Below are 20061 nucleotides of genomic sequence, written 5' to 3' on the forward strand. Positions count from 1 at the left end.
TTATATTGGTTTCACTGGTAAAAATAAATAATTGAAATGGGTATATATTTGTTTTTTGTTAAGTTGCCTAATAATTATGCACAGTAATAGTCACCTGCACACACAGATATCCCCCTAAAATAGCTCAAACTAAAAACAAACTAAAAACTACTTCCAAAAACATTCAGCTTTGATATTAATGAGTTTTTTAGGTTCATTGAGAACATGGTTGTTGTTCAATAATAACATTATTCCTCAAAAATACAACTTGCCTAATAATTCTGCACTCCCTGTACAACTTGATGTGCTTAAAATCACCTCTAATAGCTGCACAGTTTGGTCCACATTGACATCATGCATCTGGCAGTTGCTGCAGATTTGTCAGCTCCACATCAGCAGCACACAGCTCAAAGGAGTTTACTGGATTGAGATTTGATGACTGTGGAGATCATTTGAGTACAGTGAACTCACGGTCATGTTCGAGGAACCAGCTTTGAGACAGTTTGAGCTTTGTGATGTGGCTAAAGGCAGCTATCAGAACATGGACACGCTGTGGTTGTAAAGGGATGGACACGGTCAGCAACAACACTCAGGTAGGCTGGGCTGTTCGAACACAAGGTGCCGAGAAAATACTCTCCATACCACTACACCACCACCACCAGCCTGAACTCCAATTTTGGTGAGCCCCTGTGTTTCAGAGCCTGCGTTTCCTGTTTTTAGTTGACAGAACGAGTGGTTATTTGAGTCATCATATTTTCTCTTTTTTCTGGGATGTGTGGAAAAATCCCAGCAGTTTCTGAAATACTCAGACCATCCTGCCTGTCACCAACACCCATGGCACATTCAAAATCACTTAAATGGCATTTCTTCCCCATTCTGATGCTCGGGTTGAACTTCATCAGGCGGTACTAAAATGACTCGTCTGCAGTCTGGATCTTTCACACTTATAAAACAAAGGAGGCTCAAACGAGAAGCTCATATCATGAACAAAGAAAAGGATGGAAAAACAAAACTTCATAAATGAATATTTCTCATATGTATTTACAATTTTAGAGAAAGAGAGAGTGTATGCAGCACAGCTGTCCTCTTACTTTAATGAAATGTGTGGGTGGCATCAAATTAAAATTGTCATAAAAGTGTGTTGTCTTTGTACTAGTTTCAGTTAAAAATACAATTTAAATTCTTTGGAAATCATTGCCTTTTGAGTAATTTATATTTTATACGGCATCCCCAAGGTTCTGTAAATGAGGCTGTAGACGATTTCAAATACTGCCTTTGAAATAAGATCTTGGCTTACACTGGTGAAACGCTGGCTCGCTCCTTGTGCTCTTTATCACCGTTTCGTTTTATCTACACGGAGCAAAGCGGGTGGTTGGTCTGCTCTTTCCTCTTTTGGTGAAAATCCACACGAAGACAGACTTCTCTTTGGGGTCGCTGAACCCAAAAATGACATTCAAGATTTTTAAAAAAGTCATAATCCAGAGTTACAAAGCTCAACTTTGATGGGATTAGATGAGAAATAATACATATCGGTCTTCAAGGGAACAGACAGAACAACACTTTTTTTTTTTGGTGACAGACATCTGTTGATGCTCATCCAGTGTCCTCGTGTCTCTGCGGTCACCATTACAACAGACTTCCCTGCTTTAATTTTTCCAGAAGATAAAGTAAATAAATCATCTGAAACACCAAGGAGGACAAAAGGTACAAACACCAAGTTTCCTAACCACATAGAGTACATATACTCAACAACTTCAAAAAAAATGCCCGCTGAGTTTGGGGGAGAAAAAACGTCGACGGCTAGAAAGACTACTGAAAGCATACTGTTGTTCACACAGGAGGAAGGGATACAACGGGACAACAACGAGAGCGAGAGAAATGCAGAGAGCGCAGAGAGAAAGACAGAGTGAGGCAAAGAGAGAGAACGAGAGGACAGCTTCACTGGTTCTGCCAAACAATGGTCAAATATTACAAAATATTCTATTAACAATATTCACAAAGATCCCAGGCTCAGGACAGATTTGTGTCAGAAATTCTCAGCGAACGCCTTGTGCTTTTAATTGTGATGGTTTTGAATTAAAAATAGACTTTTTGGTTTCTACATCAGGGAAATCGAGATATTTGAGGTCCGTCAGGCTGGAAGAGCCGAAAAGTGGGAATGAACGGGGAACGTGGAGAAATTCAGAAAGCTAGAAAAAAACGAATAAATATCTTTAAACTCCAGCAGAACAGGCACATGTCGTGTAAAAGCCTTGTAGCTGAGAACTTTGGACAGAAATGTGTGTGCTGAACCCTTCAGAGTGGCAGCTAGTCAAATATACCACATACTGAGCCACAGAGACTTTCAGAAGAACTGAAACACAAGTTTTCAATCAGCTGAGGAACAAACACACACGCTCACACACCTTCTATCCAAAAGATCACAATTCCTCTATCTAGCCCCCAAAAATAAAAAATAAATTCACACGCACCCATTCACAAATATGAAAATATGAAAACCATCAGAATCTTTTTGGAATTTTACTCAAATTGGAATAATATTGGAGCTGAAAAGGATTGGAGCCATATTTATCTATGGAGAGAAAACAAACGACGAGGCGGTGGGTTGATTACGTCTTATTATTGTTATTTCTTTGTTTCCCTCTGAGGTTTCCTTACATCTCCAGCTAAAACGTCAAACTGAAGCGTAAATCATAAGAAAAGGTGCTTTGTGCACAGTGACACATGACTTACTCGGGGAGCTCACCACTGACACTTGGGAGACACTCACTCACTCACCCGCTTATCTAAAACGACTCCCTACAGGGGTTTCTCACTCTTTCACTCGCACGAACACGTACGCCAACCACTAACATGACGACACTGTATCTAAAAGCCATCCTCCGTCCACACGGGGAGTCCATGTCATTACAGTACATGACCAGCAGAGGGCAGGCTCAACCAAGGCCAGACCAGGACTGAACGCTTTCTCTCCTCCGTCGTTCTGTCCTCTTCCGTCCCTCCGTCTGTCTCGATGAGTTTTTTTTCCCTTTTAAATCTGTCTTTCTGTGTGACGCGCCTGCACTCTAGTCTTCACAGTGCAGACACCTTCACAACATTTTGGTGGGCGGGGCCTGCCGGCAGATGAGCGTCACCCTCCGGAGTCGTCACTGGGGGCGTGGGAATGCTGATGATTGCTGTGGTGATCTGGCTGCTCTGGCAGTTCAGAGGGGCTGGCTCATCTACGCGCATGTTCAGACTGGAGCGGCTGAAGGAAAATTTAAGAAAGACAAGCAAGGATTAGGGCAATCCATAGAGAAATATTCCTTTTTGTGAAGATTAGTGCCGAGGACAGAGTGAGAAATCCTCCTCTCTCCTCTTCGATGGCAACTTTCAGTGGGGTGATAGCTTAGAGCCCTTTCAAAGTTAACAAAATCTATAAAAATGGAACCAGTAAATGGTGTTATTTGGTTATAATTCCCCAAAGTAAAAAGAAAAATCCTCAAACTAAAGCCAAACTATAACAAGACAGAAGGACAAAAAGTCAAACTAATTAAAATAGTTAAAAACATCATAAAAAAACGACCAAAAAACAAAACAAAAGGCTGCACACAGAACAGCCCAACAAAGGCAATATAACCACTTTGACCAAACAAACACCAGAAGTACTGAAAATCAACTTCCAGCCTTGCGTGTCTATACAACACCTTGTCAGAGCACAGGAGAAGCTATTTCAAGAGGATACTTATAATACTCTGTTTTCTGTGTAACAGGCAAATACTGCAAAACACTCAAGTTGCTCTCTTAGCCGGGGGGAAATGAGCACATCTCAAAAGACGTCTTAATCTCAAGAGTTTCACTTGAGCGGTCCAAGTGTATGAGATGGAACTGCTTTGGCTTTTTGTTACCCTGATCTCACCTGGTGCTGAGAGGCTGGATGTGGATGGTGCTGAGCTCCTGCAAGCCTTGTGGGTGCGTGTGAGTGTGCGTCAAAGGCTGCATGTGTGCTGGGGCACTGGCGTTCGGTAAAGGGGTGTGGTGCTTCTTGGTTCGCCGGGTGCAGCACGTCCCCGTCACACCGTCTTGACTGGAAAGGGAGGGGCTTCGGGACGGGTAATTCTGCAGCCCGCCTTCCAGGTAGCTCTGCTGGTAATACTGCTCGTCCACAAACTCGTGGTTCTACAAAGACACAAGACAGGGAGGGAGACGGCGAGACAGGGTGTCATAAAAAAATCACGTGAAATTTACAGCATTTATATCTATGTACATGGCTTCATATATCCTGACATTTTCTGCTTTGTTGCCTAGATCAATAACTCAGAAAGTGTGATTATTTTTTATGTGAGTGTCCATGCTGTGTGTGAGTGCCAAGTATTACTCATGTCATGGGGACATAAATCTGATATGACCACATATAACCATAAAAAAACAGATCCCTGTAACATAAATCGTTATATCTTAAGTTTAGGCTTAGGTTAGGGTCAGAGTAGCAGTAAGGGTAAGACGAATGGCAGGTTTGGTTAAAATTCTCCAGGAAATTAATATAAGCCAATGTCCTCTGAAGGCCCATTACAGCCTCACAGGCTAGCTCTGAATCATTTTTCCATCATCATATGAACAATGTATACTACTTTCACATGAAAGGGGTCACTCGGAGGCTGTGAACATACAGACCTATCAGCGGGCTGCAGTTCGCATCTGAGCAAAACACAGGTGAACACATCTACACTGGACTTAAGCGAGTGCAGACAAATGCCTTTAAATAGTGACAGCTTGTGTGCGAGTCATGCTTGTGAAACAGAGAGCGCATCTATACGGACATACAGGCATGTCGAGGGTGTATCGTAAGTGCAACACAAAGCACTGGATATCACGCTTTGGTTAGCAGTACTTGGACATAAAAATACTGTCGATCTACACATTACGCCAAGCTGTCAGTTTTTTTCACCTAATGAACCCCAGATACAAAGAAATCTATAGATGACGACACAATTTCGAGTTGTATACAGACAGAGCCTCCTCAGCTCTGTGAAACAGGAACTAAGATATTATTATGACAAAGAGCTCGAGTATGAGAACACTCACTGTGGTTTTCTCCAAGCAGTGCAGCAGGTGGTGATGCTGGCTCTCTAAAAGAGAGGTAGACTTGCTTAAGCGTTTCTCATCCTCAGTGGAACCCTGAAACACACACACACAAATACAAAAATAAATGTTATGCTATGCTTCTTTGCAGAGAGACAATAATCAGCTGTGGGAGGTGTACGACCAACGGCTGCCTCAGTACCTGATCCGAAAGGTTCATCTTGTATGGAAGTTGCTTGAGAAGAAGACAAAGGGAGAACACACACAGAGTTTACTAGTGTTTATAGTTCAGTACTCAGAACAGGCTGCTGTCAGGGTTCCAGTCATGCCAATCAGTGGAACATTACTATTCAGACCCAGAGAGGCATTTCTTTTAACATCAGCTGAGCCGGCGCATTGATCTGTGCTGGAATGGAGATGCAACTCGATGCTAATAGATATACAGTATATACAACTGATATAAAAATTTCCATTGTGACATTTCCCCTCCTGTGGTGCTGTTACGAAGCCTTGCAACAGGCGACTCATAATGACTTGTTTTTCATATCCCCCATTTCTGTGTCTGTGTTTACTTGTCTGCGAGTAGGTGCTATTTCTAGTGCTGCAGTTTGGAGGTGAGTCAGAGAATAAGCGGTCTTTCGAGTCTCGGGGAAACTCGCAGATCTCTTAACAAAGTAAAGAGAGCAAGATAAGCAGTTCATTTGCTTATGTGTTCTTTAGTTACAGTGAGAATAAATGTTCAAATGTTCTGTTTGTTTTCTTCATGTACAACTTTTTCTAAGGTAGCATTTGGAGTTTTTCTGTCTATATAAGGATTTTGAATTCTATTTATCCATGCTGTATGAAGAGCCACTACCCAGAAAATACAGATTTATTTATTTTATTGGCAAAACTATTCTGCATAATAGCCTCAGCTTGTGCCTGGGAAGACGTTCTCTTCAGTATGTTGCCGAATGCTCTGATTGCACTTGTCAGAATTACGGCGGTGTTTCGCATGCAGACTTTCAATACGTTGCATCAGTTTTCTTCCTAGCAGAATCTGTAATTCAGCTGTTTATAAAAAAACAAAGCCCCAAAAAAAGCATTGCCCTGATCCTGCATGCTCCACAGCACCGCCGAGAGGCAAGTGAAACGCCATGTTTGGAAGATTTGCAGTAGCAATTTTCTGTTTGTTAAGTGGCTGGCTGGCGGTGTAAGCAGAGGTTTCTGTGCTGAGAGGGAACTTTCTTGCGCTGATGACACCGCGCACCTGTGCTCGCGCTGCTTATCTGTACCTAACACAGCAGTAAAACACAGGTGTTTAGGTCGAGCTATTTCTGCCCTTCTCTATACATGCGACTCAAAGCCGATATCAGCAGTCTGTCTGGAGGCGGCTATGGCTCACCACCCAGGTGGCCACCATACTGTAGAGTGGAAACAGCTTGACCCGCTGGGTGACAAAACACAATGTTTTGCTGGGCATGGTACTGTATGTACTGTTGGTAAATAGCCTCAGTACAATTAAACCCATGTTTGACAGCAATTACAATTATTGAGCTGGCACAGATCTTTAGCTTTGCTGACTTTAGGCATAAGCAGTCTATTAGCACTTTAATTGGTGCCATTTCAAAATCCATTCTGGCATGTGAGATGATACAAGAAAATATTTAAAACCTAATGAAAGCTTCATTTATCTGTTTTCTCGCAGTGTTATTTAACAGAGAAGTCAATTACTTTTTTCAATTACTTATTTTTCCCTCTGGCGATTGGTTTAGTAGTAAGGTGGTAAGAAAACCCCCCCAAACAATAATCTTCTTAACTCATTATTTTTTCTTTTTTTTGTAAATTTTGAAACTGGACAGGACAGTCTAATGAGGCAGGAAAATGTTACAGGCAATCAAGTCATAAAAAATATCAAAATATCGTCTCAGAGCTCTGGTTTCTGTTAACACTGTTTAAGAAAAGTGTTAGGAAACCTTCAGTAAAGCAGATTTATCCATCAGTGTTAAATGTGCAGGCAAGCTGTATTCAGGGCCATATGTACTCATGTACAGTGCTGCTAAAAGCTATTTGCCCACTTACTGGTTCCTTATTTATATTTATTACACTTCCATGTTTCAGACTGTCAAACAAACGATGCTATTAGAGAAAGGTAACGCGAGTAAATACAAAATGCAGTTTTTAAAGGATGTTTTCGTTTGTTATTGGAAACTTGAACTTACCTGGCCCTGTGTGAAAAAGCAATTGCCACTTCTTGTTAAATCATGAATTAACTGTGATTAACCACAATTTTTGGAAAGCTTCAATTTCACTAACCACAGCCAGGCTTGATGTCATGGTTCTCCAGATCTGGAGAGGTTGTGGTGTGTGTGTTTTTTGTCATCGCCTCTCCCACCAGGGCGGAACTGGACCTTGATTCCCCGCCTCTGAACACTGGTGAACTTTCCCAGGAGTGGTCTACCAAAATTATTCCCAGAGCACATTAATGGTTCATCCAGGAGGACACAAAGAACCCACAAGAGCATATAAAGAACTGAGTTCATGATCCAACACTAAGAAAGAGACAATAACAACCAGCTATTGGGTTTAGGAGGCAAATACAGATGACTTTTTTCCTTGCATTTTATATTTACTGGTGTTATCTTTGTCTAATATTAAAATTTATTTGATGATCTGAAACACAACCAAGTGGGACAAATATGCAAAAAGATAAAGAATCAGGAGGGGGGGTGCAAATCCTTCTTCACAGCACTGTGCAAGAGTGACATGCATGACTGCAGATAGCATCGCAGTCACCCCTCTTCTATTCAGGCATGAATGTAAATTAGTTGCGTTATTTCTGCTACAGCTTGTGCACTGCTGGTACCATCCCGGTTTCCACCATTGCCACTGAAGAGAGACAAAGCAACAGAGACACAGAAAGTGAGCGAGCGGGTGGAAGAAGCACTTGTTTTTGTTCTGTGTCAGCCTCGGGCCACTGTAGTGCTTATGAACCGCAACATTTTTGTGAGGCATGGAACATCCTTGAGTTGTGTTTACTTTTCCTGCTGCATTGCCCGAAGCTTGTTCCTCAGCTGGGCAGCTGGGCTCAGAGATGCTCGCATTAGAAGTGCCGCTTATAGAATGAGACCACAGATAGCTGCTCTGATGGGATGCTGGCGTAATTAAAAAACAGACAAGGAGGGCTTGTATCTCATGACTTAGTTACCGCAGAGGTCAGGCTTTTTGTCTTGTCAGTTAAAAACACAACACAACACAACAAATGCAAGCGTGTCAGACCACAATGCAACAGCGAGGTGTCTGTGCTTTAAAGGCGAGTCTTACCGTGAGCTCTAGAGCTTCATTAAAGAGACCATTACGCTTGCTGTGGAGGAAGGCATTGGAGCTTCCTGTCTTGGATATTCGTATCCTGGCCAAACGGGCTTTCTACAAAAACAGAGAGAGAAAGAAGAGTAACCAGATGTTGGCGAGTGTCTATACCATAACAAGTCTCTGAATGGCATCATCCTGTCACCCATCGCGGTTGAGCTTCAACACTTTTGCATGCTTGATATTTTAGTTATAGATCAAATCATGCTCTACTAAAACATGCACTCTCATCTCCTGTGATGAATTCACTCTGATCTCCAGTGATACTTATGAATGATTTATAGTGACTACACGATTACACATTCCTTGGATTGAAAGTCAGTTATGGTGGGAGCCTGGAGCGGAGCAGGTAAATCCTGGATGAATTAAGCAGCTAAGTGTCATTCTGTATTTAAAGCGGAGAATTCAATTTATCGGGCTGCTTTTGTGCCGCTGTGTTAGCAGTTTTGCATTAAAAAAAGGCAAACAAACCAAGAAAGTGTCCATTCCCATAGCGCGCCGCATCTTTACTCCTGAGCCACTGTATTAGGTGTCGGCTTAAATGCATCTTCAGTTACCCTACTCATGCATCATAGTTAGCGCAAAGTCCACTGTCTCTTTCACGCTTTTTTCCACCCAAGTTGTCAAATAACTTGCGTTAGTCAGCTTGAGACAAAAACAACAACAAGAAGAGATGCAATACACGGAGGAGCAGATATACTGTGGTGCTTGCAGGGAGTTCTTGCACAGCTTTGACACAGAGGAGAAATTCTACTCCAACATAATGATTTTTGATGTACTGTGTCTCTGTGTGTGTTTGTGTGCAAACATGTCCAAGTGCACTTCAGCTTGTTTATCCAGGGGTATGAGAAAATATGAGTGTCAGTAAATCTCTCAGTTACCAGAACAACTGCTTTTACTGAACAGTGTAATGTGAGTCACTCACTCTTCTAAGGTCTTCCATTTTCACATAAAAGCCAGGAGTTGGGTTTAAAACTCGGTGTGGCTACAAAGAGCATGCTTTCGGTTGTATTACTTTCCTGCATTTTAAAGCAAAATGATGGATTCATCGAAGAGAAATTCTTCGAAGGATACTGCGAGCTGTTTAAGTGAAGAGCTCGTTTTGTCGGGGCGGGGTGGGGGCTTACGCACCGCTGGGGGATTAATCAAGTATGTGGATGTATGTTTGCTTATCGCTGTGCGCTTATGCATGCACGTCTCGTCTTCATAGGTGAATTTCCATACATATACATGCAAACCTTATACTGTGGAGCAGCAGCAGGAATACCTGGCTCGGTAAGAGGATGCTAATGAATGGTAATTTAAGCTCATCCCCAGACTTTAGTTTCATTTAAAACACAGTAATGTATTTTTGACCTGCAGAAAGCTCATGCTGTGATTTGGCAATCTAAAACGAGGCAAGGGTAATAAACATGTGGGAGTGCACGTGAACACACACACGCAAAGCAACCAACCTGCACTTTGGCATCTATAGCACAACTCCTTTTAAACGGTTTATTTTCTCCTGTTCTCCTTCATGATTATCTTCCTCTCGCTTTCTCTCTGTCATCCTTCTTCCAGCTCTCCTTGACAAGTTTTCCTCACTCTCTTTGTGCCCTCTCTGTACATTTGTTCTGGCACAGCATTCCCACGGGCCTTTAGAATAACCCTTCTTTATGTTCAGGTATTGTACTTTGCCAGTGGTATCGTCTCTCTAGGGTGACCATGCAAACCGAAGGCCTGATATTGTGGCAGTGGTTGCCAGGCGCTGCAGGGCTAATAGAGGGGATGTTGAGAGCTTGTCCAGCTAGATTGAATCTGCTTTTTCAGGCCCCTGATAGATTCCCAGGGCCTCTGGGACCTGGGCACTTGTGTCTAGGCTCATCTGTGCTTTCAGGTAGAGTCAGGGCACAACAGATTGAGACTGAATTGCTGTTGAAGCACCACTGAGAACACAGAGTGCAAAAAAGGCAATGGATAGAGTGTCCTCGTTAACACCAGCATATTGCAACGTCAAGTATTAAATAGCCAAAGGTATCAGCTTTGCACAGAAACATAGACATTCACACCATAAATACACTACAATGTTTAGTGAAATGAACGAGAATAAACTCCGTTTTTAAACATGAATTTCGCTGACAGTGAAAATACTTTGGAACACAGGGTCACACAAACAACAGCTTTCAATGCAAAACATGACTGTCTGCTGTTACAATTGAATGACAGGTCCCTGATTACCATTATAACATGCACCATTGGTAAATAAATAATGGTCTCAGGAGGGTCTGAACTCATGCAGTCTGTCTCATGAAGAGATTACTGGAATTTTAGAGCCCTTGTTTGAAGAATTATCCATGAACCTGCAGGAAGCGTTAGAAGTTTAGCTCTGTGGCCTAAGATGCTAATTCCAAGACACGACTCTGCCTATTTCTAATGGCTGCATGGTTCCTGAAATTTCTTTTTATTTTCTTCATTGTTAGCTGGAGGGCCATGTCAATGTCTGTAGGAGTGACCAGCCTAGTGACACAGTTTGCAAGCCACAGAGGGACAATTGTTAGCGTTGGTAGTAAAAGCAAGGACCAAACTCTGTCTAAACAGATGCAGATACACATACATGGTGGTTAATGTGCAGTAACTGACATGCTACCTAGTCCCGAACCTGCAAAATGACCCTAGAAGGAAAATCTTTCTAGGTGCATGTTTGTTTAGGAAGCTACGGTACAGGTTGTGTGTTATTGTCTGTCAGTCACGCAGGCCTTAGCAGGAAAACTAAGGCTTTTATTCAACAACCGTAGCTATTGTAGTTTCTAGCAGGTTGCTATATAACCATCTATATACGAGAAACCCTTTTGCTCTATGCAAATATGGTTTAAGACCAAACAATTTGATTCGACTGTATGGAAACAGGTTATCCATCTTTGCAGATAGTAAATATGTAGCATTCAGAGGGATTAATGCACAGACAGTGGGTGCTGTTGTGAAACCAAAAAAGTATAAGCTATAAACTTCTCATGCGATTTACAGAGCAGATACGGTCGCTGTAGTAGACAAAATGCAATTTAATTCCACTTTAACTTTAAATGCATCAACCCAGGGGAAAACAGTAGCTTTCAGAAATCCAACATATTTTAACACTTGCCAGAATACTGATGTTCAATACTGCTGACTGAAAGAGTCCAGATGTTTCCACACACCCAGAGGCCAATAAACTGATCCAAGCATCCTTTTTTACTCTTTGTTTTCCTCCTTTCTGCCACGTTGCCCTAATTTAGGATCAATCACACTTTAAAGATTATAGTTATAGGATGCAAGCCAGCAAAACACTCCATTTTACACAATTTGTTGCCAGCTGACGGATCTAACCTGGCATATCCTCAAATGATTAAAAAACGCTGCATATCCACTCAGGGCCCGTGAAATGCTCCACTGAGCAGTGCCAGTGCGTTTTTTCAGAAGTTCATCTTTTACTTGAATGTGAAAGTTAAAAAATTCATGGCACCTTGTGAATTACAGCCTTGCTAGACTGCCTGTATAGTAACTGGCTAAGTGAAAAGTGGAGCAATCGAGCTATGAGACCAGATTAGGTTCTGCCTCAGGCCAGCCTTGGAACCATGCAAGTGAAAAAGGAGACCATCTGATGAGGAAGCACACACGCGTATATATATATATATATATATATATATATATATATATATATATATGTATAACTGTGTAAGACTCTTATTCTGTTTTGCAGCTGCCACTCATCTGAAGAGTTGCCTTTACACATGCTGACATTCCTGCCACAAGGAAAGAAGTCCTTTACTTCCTCTGAGGTATGTTGCTGTATGATAACACATACGCAAAGAGGAAAAGCGACAGAGACAAACACAGCAAGAGAGCCAGAGAGCAAATACATGTGAAATTTAGAAGAAAAAAACCCTGACTGTTAGAAAATCCATTAGGGACTCGGCAGAGACAGGACACTCCGGACAATTGGGAGATTGATTCCAAGGAAATCAAGGCCTGTGATAACTCTACCCAGATATCTGTAGCAAAGACAGCTTAACCCCAGACTAACACTACTCAGAGGCAAAATACCTTTGCTAAGCCCGGATTACCGCCTCTTTATAAAGAAAGGTATGGCTCCACTGTACAGGCTGCTGTGATGCTGATGTTTTCTTTTTTTTTTTATTAAGGACATAATTCACAACAGCACTCTTGACCTCCTCGGTGAAGTCTCCCATCAGCATTGGTCTGTCTTCTTGCAACGTGCAGACGACTTTATTGATTGTCTAGAAGGGCAAAACACTCTCAGCCAGAAGTCATCTCCACCTTTTGACTTCAACCTTCTGAGTGCGCGCTAAAAACAATAGTGAGATGATTTAGACTACAGGGAGTGGGAGCCAGCAGGAGGGAGTGAGTGGGACGGTTTGTTTTGTTTCTGCCATGTTAGCCTGAAGCCAGTTTAATACTCATAAACTGCAACGTAGCAATTTTAATACCCACTAAGTTTGAAGACAGCTGGTTCAACTTGAACTACTTTGCAGCCAAAGTGATAAAACACAGAAAAAAACCTGAAATGTCACAGAAACAGGGATCATACTGGAGAAATAAACATTGGGAATCTCATTTACATATGAATAATGGATAATAATAATGGAGTGGATTTATATAGCGCTTTTCAAGGCACCCAAAGCGCTTTACAATGCCACTATTCATTCACTCTCACATTCACACACTGGTGGAGGCAGCTACAGGTGTAGCCACAGCTGCCCTGGGGCAGACTGACAGAAGCTGCCATATCGCACCATCGACCCCTCTGGCCAACACCAGTAGGCGGTAGGTGAAGTGTCTTGCCCAAGGACACAACGACCAGGACAGAGAGCGAAAACAATTGTTAATGCCACTAATCCTCATAAACTGCTTGAAATAATCACACAAGGCTTCATTCTACTGAGTTTCTACACATTTAATTTGGTCTTTTGAGTATAGTAGCTTTGCAGTAGCTTTTACAGTAACTCGTAGTATGTAGGTATAAAATGGCTTCAAGTACATTTGACAGGAAGTAGGGAGATTATTCACAGAGCCACAGGGGAATCTAGGAGAATACCAAGGGTACATTTAAAAGTTAAGCTAGTTTAATTCCTTTGTCCTTTTTCCATTCTGTGTCACTTGGCCTTTGTGTTTCTTCATTTAAACCTTCCCCTCCTCCAGGCATGTTATATCTGAAATTGTAATTTGTCCTACCTAAGGATACTAATACCTTCATGCAAATGATCACAGAGAAGAACTAATGCAAACGCTGTAGACCAGACTCTGATTTTTGATCCCGTTAGGAGGCGACTGAAAACTGATGCAGGACAGAAACGGTGACACTGGAGACTAGAGGGAGGCAGAATAGACAAGCTAATGTCTGTGTCTCAGCTGTGTGCTTCCTGTGCCACATACAGCAACTAGTGGCATCCTCATGCATCTTTGCTTTGTGCGGTAAGATAGATCAGGGGCTGTCTCTCTGCCACCACCCAGATGGATGGCTAATTGTAATGGGAGCCCAGAACAGCTAACAATTAGACTCGAATGAAGATGGATGCGAACAGGGGGGTATGACAAGAGCAAAAAAGCACCTAGATGTGGTGGTGGTGGTGGGGGCGAAGGCAGAGAAAGATACGAAGAGGACAGCAGATGCTGGAAAACGCACTTCCTCTCCTTAATAATTCCTCCTCCTCCCTGTCCCCCCATCTGCTCTCTCTTTGTCGTGTAAGTACTGCAAAAGCTAATCTCAAATGGCTATCCTATTTTACTCTCAGTTAAACACAGCCTTATTCTAAGAAATGATCTGAGGAAGAACAGATTTTCTGTGAAACATAACCATTTGCTGATAATAAATGTGGAGGAAATGACATTTTGCTATAGTAAATGACCAGTAACACTTGCTAAATGGTTGGTTAAATGACAGAGAAGGTCATATGTCATTTGCAGTTAAGAACACTACATATTACATAGATGGCAGTAACGGGCTGTTAAAGGATATAGCATGCATAAGTAATTAATGGCTCTAGTTGGACATTAGAAATCAGACTTGTGAAAAGCAGTGACAGAGTCGTCTATACAATGAGAACTATTCATCATCTGCTGAGGATAACATCTTTATTAAGTGACAGATGGCTCGATGGCAATCTAATGTGCAGGAAACATGTCAGTAGCAGTTCTTAAAAAGGTCAGTAAAATCCCGAGTTGCTACAGCTAATCACCAGGTTGCCAACAATGCTGCCATCGGGTGTATCATCTCTTATCATTTAAGCGTTTAACCTAAACTGGAAACACCTTTCCTTCACTTATGATCTAGCTAGTCATGTATACAGTTACAGAGATTGATGCTCATATTAAACAGGTCAAAGTTTCAAATAATTAGGTCAGTGTATATACGTGTACATACCTTTTGAGAGCAGGCTAAAAACAAAAGCTCATTCCTTGGACTACTCTACATTCCTAGTTTCCCTGTGAGGGGCAGTAAGTCAAAAGACAGTCAGCTGAAATTGACTTACTGCGAGACAAGCTAAAAAGGCTAGTTTCAGGCTGAACCAAGTTCCAGTATAAAACAAATAAAGATGATTTTAAAATTTTAATCATGGTGTTTGTAGCAAAGTTACCCTCGTAAAGAGCTTTATTCTACATGTCTCAGTCACACATTCATACAAGCACACCTAACTTAGATTAACACACATTCATACTCTGATGCTGCAACGAAGCATCAACTTGGGGTTAGTATGTTGCCCAGGAGACTTTGGCATGCGGACTGGAGCAGCCAGGGATTGAACGACCAGCCTCCCAATTAGTAGATGACCTGCTGTAGCTCCTAAGCTACAGGCATGCTGATAGAGTGCGAGAACAATTATATTCAGCTGGAAGTGAGTACAGTACATTGATATTAAAACACAGCCAGTGTTGGGAAGGTTACTTTTAAAATGTATTCCATTACAGAATACATGCCCCAAAATGTATTCTGTAACGTATTCCATTACGTTACTCAATGACAGTAACGTATTCTGAATACTTTGGATTACTTAATATATTATCATGCTTTTTACAACAACATGAATGTACTATTGCTGTGTGATTTATTACTATTACTGAAGGTCCGCGACTCCGAACTGTAGTAAAGGGACCTCTGACTAATACGGCGGGGTCCCTGTCGGCTCGTAGCCGAAAAATAGCTTTACTTTATTGTGTGGGTCAACTTTGCTAGCAGAGACAGAGAGAGGCGTTGAAAGGCTGCTCCAACGGAACTTATTGTTTTCGGAGGGAAACAGGAACACGGTGTACAGTCGAGTCTTAATAGCTTACTTACAGCTGGGCTCGTCAGGCACTCTTCTTGGCTGCAGTGGTTATTATTATATTTACATGCTTCCAGCTCCCGTTTTTCCTCGATGACAACTCGTACCTTTCCACTCCCCTTTTTCTCCCTCCTCGTGCTCCCAGACCCATAACGTGTATGGCAGTCCATTCTCCCTGCAACACGGACTACACTGCCCATGATGCTACATTCTTTAGTGCGATGTGTTCACTGCTACAGATACACATGTGGTAAATGCAGACTACAGATACCATGGCAGTGCCAGGATTGTGAGTGATTGCTGAAAATGTTGAAATGTACTCACTCACTTTTTATTATTATTTGTAAATATGTGTACAAATGGTTGGTTTTTTGTACTGTTTTTCAATAAATCTCAGCAACAAAGGAAATACACCCATGTGTGTTGATTTCTCCCTAAGATGGCAAACTGAAACACTCCAAGTTTCCTTGTGGCTCAGGAAACTAACCACTCCAAGTTGGCGACTTTTGGAGATTTATTTCCCTGGATGATTGAGAATGCATCAAGACGAACACAAAAGGAAGTTCACAGCTTTTAGCAGCCCCCCTCATTCACACACCCCCACTCCCCTCCAGAATTCTCAGGTAACAACCTAATTTACATATGAATGACTAGCTTCCACTTGGCTGAAGCTAAACCCTAGCTAAACACCTACCAGCCATTTGGCTGGAAGGCGGGTTTTAAAGGTAGAAAAGCCAAATGGCTGCTCTCTGGGACTCTATTTACAAGGCAGGCAGGAAGAAAGGCGGCCTTATTTAAACACTATCTGGGAACGTGAAATCATCTCAACAACATCTCCCACTAAAGCTTGCACAATATGTAATTCAGGAGATACTCCATTGATTTTGAGAACAAAAGCTTAAATGCTGAGCAACACTTAATCCGGAGCATGGTGCAGACTGCATCTCCTAAATGCTCAAAAAAAATATGCAAATCTATCATCATCTTTGGCACTTAGACCTTGATTTTACCATAGTAATAACTCTCTTGAGGATTAAAGCATCCAGGTGCAATATCATTATGAAAGCACTGATAAGACTTTTTAGTCATGCTGTTATAAAAAGGAGAAAAGCTGTCTATGGGATGTAGGGGTGCTTGAGCAAATCGCTGACCTCACAGCAGGCAAGCCAAAGAGATATCAAGTGCCTGAAGGAGTCATTTAGTACTAGTTAATGAGAACAGCACTGTCATGCTACAGTGGTCTGTTGGTGGGTACTATGGGGGTCTTGTACTGGGTGATGTTCGGGACACTGCACCACAATGCAGCTCAGAGAACAGCTAAGGTCACTCAGATTAACGCCTGACAGGAAATATGGCTTTTGCACCCAGACATGCACGTATATGCATACAGATGTGGATGTGCACATATGCAAACAGACATACACCTTCCTTCCAGCAAGCATCTCATCTTATCATCTCATCATATGCAATAATACTAAATGCAATAATCCTTTCTGTCATCGTTGTATTTTTACTCAGTTGTATATAGTATTTGTATTTGTATTCTATTTTTATCTTATTGTATATTTATTTTATTTTATTCTACTGTATATAGTATTTTATTTTATTCTATTCTGTACAGTTGTGTACTGTATTTATTCTTATTGTATTCTAATTTTTGCCTCATAACTTTTGCACTGTCCACTTCCTGCTGTGACAAAACAAATTTCCCACGTGTGGGACTAATAAAGGTTATCTTGTGGTGGACCACTAGAGGGCTCCACTCACACCCAGTGTAGAGGAAGTGTGTTCCTGTGTTTTGTGGCGCGATATGCGCAGTTGATGTTGGAGACGAATAAAGAAGGAGTGAGAACTGAGAGCTGTGTCGTTGATGCTTACCTCCACATTGGTGACCCCTGACTCGAGCATGCAACGGGCCGTAGATAACGCACACTCCGCTATGGATGCATCAGCGGCCGCCGGACCTCCGCCTCCTGTTGCAGCTACGTTCGCTGTGGCGCTGAAACTGCCGGACTTTTGGCTCCATGACCCCCCGTCATGGTTCGTACACGTGGAGGCTCAGTTCGCCCTTCGCGGCATCTCGGCTGACGACACGAAGTATCACCATGTGGTGGCCTCGCTCGACCCGCTGGCCACCCGTCGCGCGATGGCGCTCCTCCGGGACCCACCCGCCCAAGGGAAATACGCTGCCCTCAAAGAGCTGCTTCTTCGGCGCTATGCCCTCTCCGACGCCGAACGAGCCGAAAAGCTCCTCAACCTGTCAGGCTTGGGTGGCGGTACCGCGCTTGAGCTCATGGAGAACATGCTATCGTTGCTCGGGCCGGATGACGGTGGTTTCCTCTTCGTGCACCTCTTCCTTCGCCAACTACCGGCCGCCGTGAGAGCTGTCCTCGCGAACTCTCCGCTTCTGCCTGCGAAGGATTATCGCTCCCTGGCTGAAGAAGCGGATCGCATTCTCCTGGCTAGCCGCACTTTCGACGTTCACGCCCTGGCTACGGACACGCCGGCGGCACCTTCCACGCCTCCACCTGCCTCCCCCGGAGCATCCGCCCCCTTGCTGACGGCAGGGATTGCTACACGCCGGCACCGCGGAAAGAGCATCTGTTTCTACCATCAGCGTTTTGGCGACAGAGCGCGTCGCTGCCTGCCGCCTTGCGCTTTCACGGCCCAGTGAAACGGACCCGCCAGCGCGCCGTAGCAGCCGCGACTGCTGGCAATACAGAAAGGCTGCTCTTCATAGAGGACTCGCGCTCCGGGAGACGTTTTCTCGTGGACTCCGGCTCCCAGAAGAGCCTCCTTCCCCCTACCGCTACCGACGGACTAGCAGCGAACTGTGGGCCGCAGCTCATTGCAGCTAACGGCTCTCCCATCAAAACGTTTGGGGAAAGGTTGGTGACTGTTTGTTTTCATGGCCGGGATTTCCAGTGGAACTTTGTTGTTGCTGCTAGCTCTGTACCTATTTTGGGTGCTGATTTCCTGTGTGCTCATGGACTACTTGTCGATGTCGCTAACAGACGTTTAATCGATGCTCTCTCGTTTTCTTCGCTACCCTGTTTTACTCGGGCCGCCGAGCCCCTGATTCGGGCTAATGTAGTGACCTCCGGGGATGCTTTTCAGCGTTTGCTTTTAGAGTTTCCATCGCTGTCTGTCGCTAATTTCTCTAGCACGGTAACGAAGCATGGGGTTGAGCATTATATTCCCACGGTCCGGCCCCCGGTGTTCGCGCGCCGCCTCGACCCCGCGAAATTGTCCGTCGCTCGGGAAGAGTTTGCAGCCATGGAGCGCCTTGGCATTGTACAGCGTTCGAACAGTGCATGGGCCTCTCCGCTTCACATGGTGCCCAAATCGGACGGTCGGTGGCGGCCATGCGGAGATTTCCGCCGTTTAAATAATGCCACGGAGAATGACCGTTACCCCATCCCCCACATTCAGGATTTTTCTGCCAATCTCGCCGGAACGTCGATTTTTTTCTAAAATTGACTTGGTGCGGGGGTATCACCAGGTTCCCGTGCGCCCCGAAGATGTTCCTAAAACCGCTGTCATTACCCCCTTCGGCTTGTTCGAGTTTTTGCGCATGCCGTTTGGCCTGAAAGGTGCCGCCCAGACCTTTCAGCGGCTGATGGACTCAGTTTTGCGTGGGCTGCCGTTCGTTTTTGTTTATCTGGACGATATATTGGTGGCCAGCTGCTCAGCGAGCCAGCACGAGTCCCATCTGCGCCAGGTTTTCCAGCGTTTGGAAGCGCACGGCCTGATCATCAACCCTTCCAAGTGCCAGTTTGGGTTGCCTGTTCTGGATTTCCTCGGGCACCGCATTTCCGCTGAAGGTGTGGTTCCGTTGCCCGACAGAGTCCAGGCCGTTTCGGCTTTCCCGCGTCCCACGTCGGTTAAAGCGTTGCAGGAGTTCTTGGGGATGATAAATTTTTACAACCGCTTTCTCCCCAGAGCAGCCCACCTGCTACAGCCACTCTATGCTGCCTTAAAAGGTAAAACAGCCAAAGATCCGGTTGACTGGCTGCCTGAACGCGTCCGTGCGTTTTCCGCAGCCAAGTCTGCGCTGGCTGACGCCGCCCTGCTGGCCCACCCGCTTCCGTCGGCGGAGATTGCGTTGACCACCGACGCCTCGGACGTGGCAGTGGGCGGAGTGTTGGAACAGCGGGTTTCAGGTCTCTGGCAACCGCTCGCCTTTTTCAGTCGTACGCTCCGGGATGCTGAACGCAAGTACAGTGTTTTTGACAGGGAGTTGCTGGCCCTGCACCTCGCAACACGGCATTTTCGTTTTTTCCTCGAGGGTCGCAACTTTGCTGCGTACGTTGACCACAAACCTTTGACGTTTGCGATGTCCAAGGTCTCTGACCCATGGAGCGCACACCAGCAGCGC

The 20061-nt window shown here is 43.9% G+C and overlaps 1 protein-coding gene across 5 annotated transcripts in view; it reads right to left on the bottom strand.

Annotated features, from left to right (window-relative positions):
* Window positions 1-627: 627 nt before the first annotated feature.
* Window positions 628-20061, bottom strand: part of kcnd3 (potassium voltage-gated channel, Shal-related subfamily, member 3) — a 117778-nt gene continuing 98344 nt past the window's right edge. For 4 of the 5 annotated variants that reach the window (XM_082518390.1, XM_082518387.1, XM_082518389.1 and 1 more), the window contains exons 5-9: window positions 8344-8445; window positions 5243-5275; window positions 5044-5136; window positions 3878-4137; window positions 628-3226 (exon numbers count right to left, since the gene is read on the bottom strand). In XM_082518390.1, the coding sequence (XP_082374516.1) occupies window positions 3052-3226; window positions 3878-4137; window positions 5044-5136; window positions 5243-5275; window positions 8344-8445 (663 nt within the window). In that variant the 3' untranslated portion in view covers window positions 628-3051. The remainder of the gene's footprint in view (window positions 3227-3877; window positions 4138-5043; window positions 5137-5242; window positions 5276-8343; window positions 8446-20061) is intronic. The other variant, XM_082518391.1, reaches the window with a different exon arrangement.

The sequence above is a fragment of the Aulonocara stuartgranti genome, assembly GCF_965226115.1.
Source record: "Aulonocara stuartgranti genome assembly, chromosome: 20".
Lineage (NCBI taxonomy): Eukaryota > Metazoa > Chordata > Actinopteri > Cichliformes > Cichlidae > Aulonocara > Aulonocara stuartgranti.